This window comes from Gasterosteus aculeatus, chromosome 4 (genome assembly GCF_964276395.1).
Source record: "Gasterosteus aculeatus chromosome 4, fGasAcu3.hap1.1, whole genome shotgun sequence".
NCBI classification, from domain to species: domain Eukaryota; kingdom Metazoa; phylum Chordata; class Actinopteri; order Perciformes; family Gasterosteidae; genus Gasterosteus; species Gasterosteus aculeatus.
Genome location: NC_135691.1, coordinates 35,611,697 through 35,618,027, shown reverse-complemented (window position 1 = coordinate 35,618,027; position 6,331 = coordinate 35,611,697). Strand labels below are relative to the sequence as shown.

General features: G+C 48.9%; 1 protein-coding gene across 1 annotated transcript; it reads left to right on the top strand.

Annotated features, from left to right (window-relative positions):
- Positions 1-2,260: 2,260 nt before the first annotated feature.
- On the top strand, positions 2,261-4,663 carry LOC120813117 (potassium voltage-gated channel subfamily A member 10). The gene has a single exon (XM_040169229.2). It carries the CDS (start codon positions 2,567-2,569, stop codon positions 4,331-4,333), a length of 1,767 nt encoding a protein of 588 aa, XP_040025163.2. The 5' UTR covers positions 2,261-2,566; the 3' UTR covers positions 4,334-4,663.
- Positions 4,664-6,331: the final 1,668 nt, after the last annotated feature.

The window sequence follows — 6,331 nt, the reverse complement described above, 5'->3', positions numbered from 1 at the left end:
ATTTCCTCATAGACGTCTATGGGAGCAGAGGAGTCGCCCCCTGCTGGTCACTACAGAGAAGTAGAGTCATTTCCTCATAGACGTCTATGGGAGCAGAGGAGTCGCCCCCTGCTGGTCACTACAGAGAAGTAGAGTCATTTCCTCATAGACGTCTATGGGAGCAGAGGAGTCGCCCCCTGCTGGTCACTACACAGATACACAAAAATGATGCACATAAAAAAAAAAAGATAAACAATCTCAACATCTCAAAAATCCACAACTATCAAACGTTTGCTCCCTTGATTCAATTCAATCCCCTGATTCCTGGTCTCCTCCTCCCTTGTCTCCTCCTCCCTCCCTGGTCTCCTGGTCTCCTCCCCCCCCGGGTCCCGGGCTGTTTCCTCGCCCCCCCCTGACTTCCCCTCTGCGCTCTATTGTAGAAACATCTAATGGCCGTATCCAGTGCGTGAAATCGCACGTTGCCAGTGGCCGGTTCTGCTTCATGTGAGGACGGAGCGCTGATCCGGAGGCGGGAGACGCACACAGTCCTGGTCGTGATGAGGCTGCAGCGTTAGATAAGGAAGGACACAAATAGAGCTGCTTTGTTTCCCCATCCAGCCACAGGCTGAAGAAAGTGACCTTTTAAATAGGTCACTTTCTCTCTGCTACACCACGCACACTGTGTGTGTGTCTGCCTGTGTGTCTGTGTGAAAGTGTGTGTGACTGTGTGCGTGAGTGAGTGTTGTCCTTTTGTGCGAGCTACTTTGAGTTTGTGCGTCTCAGAGCGACTTCACTCAGATCACAGATAAATAAAGAGTAGATATGAATCAATAAACAGTAAGTTCTGCTCCTCCAGCTGTTATGCTAAGCTATAGGCTAACTGGGTTGTGAGATGTACCTGAAGGTAGAATTATTTTGTTGTGTTCTTTCAGAAGGAACATGAATATAAAAAGAGAGACAGTTTGCAGCAGAATTAGCAGCGAGCTAATTTAGCGAGCTAACTTCCTGTTGTCTTGCTCCCTCATAAAGACGTGTGACTATAGGTTGTATCTGCATGTGGAGCCTCTGCCACACAACCACACAACCACACAGTCACACAACCACACAGTCACACAACCACACAGTCACACAACCACACAACCACACAGTCACACAACCACACAGTCACACAACCACACAGTCACACAACCACACAACCACACAATCACTGCGCTCGTGTGCGTGGAGGCAAACAAAAGCACGAGGAAGCATCCGGAGAGCAGAGTGCGGCCCCCCGGCCCCCAAGAGGGGGACGTGGTCATGTGGAAGCCTCTTTGAGGCCGGTTGTGTGCGTTGAGCGTCTTGTGCGTTGAGCGTTGCATAAGAGGGGAAACGGGGGATGTATGAAGGGTTCAAACATGTGGATCATAAAAAGTCTTCACGATCATTGAGATGATCCATGAAGATATATATATATATATATATATATATATATATATATATATATATATATATATATATATATATTATGTGTGTATGCATTTGTATATACGTGTGTATGTGTGTGTATTTGTGTATGTGTGGAATAAAGAGCTGCAAACACTTGAGCAACGTTTCCATCTTTTCATTTTCTGGAGTTTAAACGTGAGATTTTGAATTACAAATTTGAAAAAATTCCCCCAAGGAAAGGAAATGAAAGGCAGTACAAATGAAATTAGATGAGACAACATTCTATTGATCCATCTGAAATAATACAGGTACATATAAAAGTATGATAAATACATCAAAATAAATAAATATTACTCAGGCTTACAAACAGTTCAACTCTTATAAAGTCCACTTTAATATAATGTGTGTAATCTAAATAAGGGAAGTATGAATTCAGAGTGTGAAGAGTATTAAACAGACTTTTTCCTGGATTAGTTCCACCAAGTGGTCACGCATCAGATTACAGCCCACTGATAATCCTCCTCGGTCCTTTCAAAATAAAAGTCTCTTCACAGAAAACTCTTTATTTAGAAAAAGATGATGAGAACATCAGCGCAGTGTTTGGCGGACTCCTCCTCCTCCTCTTTCTCCTCCAGCTCCTGCTTCAACAACTCCTCCTTTTTCTCCTCCTCCTCCTCCTCTTGCTCCCCCAAATCCTCCTCCTCTGTCTCCTGGTCCTCCTCCTCATGCTCCTCCCCCCTGGATGAAGGACTATTTGTAATAATACACAATATCGAGTTTATTCTGCAAACTGTTATTTCCAGGATGTAATTTGTCTGCGCGCATTGCGTGTGGATCAGTTAGCGGTGCGGGACAGCGGGACACGAGAGACAGACCGCTTGTCTCACGTCCACAGATGTTTTTAGAGGCAGCTAAACGGTCTGAGCGGCACTTGTGACGTCACCGCCCTCCCTCTCTCATCCGGGTCCTCTCGCTCGGCTGGTTTGCACATTTCATCCCCATCAGTAGCGGCTTAGAGCCTCAGAGCAGCGCGCGAGGAGGAGCCGCCTCCATCTCTGCATCCGCGCGTTTAAGGGGGAACTTCTCTCGTTTCCCTCCGCAGGTCTCTGAGGATGCTCGCGCGCCCCATCAACGCGCACTAACCGTGGATGGCTGCGGAATGGAGATAGCCTTGGTGAGTTTTGACAACGGCGGCGCTAAAGGGAGCGGTGGAGGTGGAGGTGGTGGAGGAGGAGGAGGTGGAGGCAACAATGCCGAGGAGAGCTGCGGGAACGCGCTGGATGTCCCTCAGCCGGGCTTCGTTCAAACTGGACTCGGAGAGGACTTCGGCAAAGAGCTGAACACCCGGGCGAGTCCTCAGCATCACTCCCACCATCACCCTCATCACCCTCTTCATCTTCATCAGCAGCAGAGCTCGTGGAAGATCAACGACATGAACAACACGTTCAGCTGCAGCGAGAACGCCATGGATGCGCTTTTACGCGCGGACCACAGTCCCCATCTGTTCGACGAGGACACGCTGGACATGCACGACGTGGACGCGGAGAGCAACGAGAGGGTGCTCATCAACATCGCCGGGTTGCGGTACGAGACGCAGCTGGGAACCCTCAACCAGTTCCCCGACACCCTGCTGGGAGACCCCGCCAAGAGGATCAAGTACTTCGACCCGCTGCGGAACGAGTACTTCTTCGACCGCAACAGGCCGAGTTTCGACGGGATTTTGTATTTCTATCAGTCGGGGGGGAAGATCCGCAGACCCGTCAACGTGTCCATCGACGTGTTCGCGGACGAGATCAGGTTCTACCAGCTGGGGGAGGAGGCCATGGAGAGGTTCCGCGAGGACGAAGGCTTCATAAAGGAGGAGGAGAAGCCGCTGCCGCAGAACGAGTTCCAGAAGCAGGTCTGGCTCATATTCGAGTATCCGGAGAGCTCCATCCCGGCCCGGGGCATCGCCATCGTGTCTGTGATCGTCATCACCATCTCCATCATCACCTTCTGCCTGGAGACGCTACCGGAGTTCAGGGACGAGCGGGAGCTTCCGGTCACCGGGCGGCTGGACAACAGCACGGCGCCGCGGCCGTCCCTCACCTTCACGGACCCCTTCTTCATCGTGGAGACCACGTGCGTCATCTGGTTCACCTTCGAGCTCTTCGTGCGCTTCTTCGCGTGCCCGAGCAAGTCGGAGTTCTCCAAGACGGTGATGAACATCATCGACATCATGTCCATCATGCCTTACTTCATCACAGTGGGCACGGAGCTGGCGGAGCAGCAGGGCCAGGAGCACCAGAACGGGCAGCAGGCCATGTCCCTGGCCATCCTGCGGGTCATCCGCCTGGTGAGGGTCTTCCGCATCTTCAAGCTGTCCCGCCACTCCAAGGGGCTCCAGATCCTGGGGCAGACCCTGAAGGCCAGCATGCGGGAGCTGGGCCTGCTCATCTTCTTCCTCTTCATCGGCGTCATCCTCTTCTCCAGCGCCGTGTTCTTCGCGGAGGCGGACGAGCCGGAGTCGCACTTCTCCAGCATCCCCGACGCCTTCTGGTGGGCCGTGGTCACCATGACGACGGTGGGCTACGGGGACATGAGGCCGGTGACCGTCGGGGGGAAGATCGTGGGCTCGCTGTGCGCCATCGCCGGCGTGCTGACCATCGCGCTGCCGGTGCCGGTCATCGTGTCCAACTTCAACTACTTCTACCACCGCGAGACGGACCAGGACCAGTCGTCCCTGAAGGACGAGCCCAACAGCGGCCCCGCCAGCCCCGAGCTGAAGCGGAAGGGCAGCAAGTCGTCCTCCAGGTCGCAGCAGGAGGCGGAGAGCACCGAAGGGCCCGGGTCCGCGGACAAGGCGAACATCAAGGCGAACAGCAGCCTGGACTTCAAGAGGTCCCTTTACGCGTTCTGCTTGGACACGCGGGAGACCGACCTGTAGGCTCCTCTCCGAGGACACTCACAGAGACTCTTAGTATCTGATTAGAATAAACCCCATTAACGGGCCCCGAGCCTCTGCGCGAACACTGTCGGAGGATCCACACATTTGCCACGGGGCTGATTGACAAAAAGCACATTTTGAATCTTCCTGGACGGAACCACGGACCACGTGATGCACCGCGCGGCCCTTTGAAGAGCACGAGCTCCTCGTGGACTTGAAAACAACACGCACATATAAGGACACGTGCTGCAGATAATCAAGGACCTGGAATAATTACGCGACACTTGGAGCGGGATTAACGGACCGAACATCGTGTACATACAACAAAAAGAAGTCAAGTAGTGAAAAAACAACAAGGAAAAAGCCACATTTTACTTTTCGAACCCTCGTTTAGTCATTATGTTTACGCTGAGTAGAAGAAATAAAAGGTGCAGCAGATGTGTAGATATTCCCTCAAGAGCTGCTATTCAGTAATGGGATTATAGTGATTTTTGGAGAAAAAAAAGTCTATTTTTGAGAAGCAGGCACGTGTTTCTCCTCCACTCAGGTTCTTCCACTCTGAGGACCCGACGAAGAGTTTCAGCCTTGTTGATGATCGCTTTGAAACTAAAGAACCTTTGTGATTATTTTTTAATTTAAAAAAAGGACAAAACATGGAAGTAAAGTAATGGAATGACAGCCAAGAGAAGAGGACAGAGCAGCGACCATCTGGAGAGATCAAGCCACACAGATTCCAGGTCAGTGTCAAATATCGGATTATTTATCGGGTTTAAAACTCGTCTTTTTTTGTGGCACTAATGTGCCTCCATACAGGGAAGAGCTGGTGCTGAAAGGACAGCTCCTCAAGTATGGAGTCACATTAGTGCCAAAATCGTTGTGTCAATATGCCAATACTGAAGTTTCTTTACAGAATTCTCTGCCAGAGATCTCTCATATTATTATTATTTTTAAGAAATGTGACGTGAATATTGTACGTTTTTACAAAAAAAACCTTGTAGCCGCTTCCTAGTGGACAAACTCTCGTCGTCAAGAAGTTACATCTTTTGACTAAATAACTGTTAAATGTAATTAAATATTTCTATTAATATCACATCAAAAGCATTCAATGTTGATTCTAAACGCGTTTGGAAAAGGGTTCAGTCATGTGATGTTTTTGGACTCCGCATGTGAACGCGTCTCCACCTCGGAGGCGTTCAGGTTTCAACGAGCAGCCGGACCTCCGGGAGTCTGTTCTGCAGACGCAAGCGGTGGATGTTCCAGCATCCTGGTTCCACGTTCTGCTTTTCATCCCCGGAGAGTACGAGTGAGAGTGAATATATGTTAACATATATATATATATATATACATATATATTTTCATTATTTATTCCTTTTCCAAGCCTTTTGAAATCATAGAACGTCTTACATAATTCTTCAGCAAACAAAACTTACATTTAAATGAGAATATTCTTATATTATTATCTTATAATATTCTTGGTAAAAATTCTTCATTCTACAGCAATTCTACATTCTTCTTGTAGGTAAATCAAGTAAATAGGTCAAATGAATATAAGTCGTTTTAATATCAGAGGTTCATGGAAACTAGAATTAAAAAAAACACTGTTCCTGATATGGACAAAAAAATGAAATTTGGGGAGGCATTGCTGCAGGACTCATGCCGCTGGGGTTGATGGGAGATTTTAGTTGGGGATGAAAAGTGCAGCGGCCAGATTGAGTTTCTTCCTCCGGATCGCTGAAGCATCAGAAGCTTCTTTTTGTCCTGAGAGACCCTGAAACAAGAAAGTCTAATTTCATCAAATTCAGAATAATGATGTTGCCTTTTGTATAATTGTTCCTTTTTTTTAAATGTATCCTAACCCAATATGTTGTCAGACTAGAAGTCAGGTGTACCCTGCTCCCTGGCTTTATGCTAAGCTAGGCTAACAGTGGATATCTACATGGAGCGCGTTCGTAGCTGACTGGGGATCAGCCATTGGAGACGTTTGCTGAGCCTGAGGAC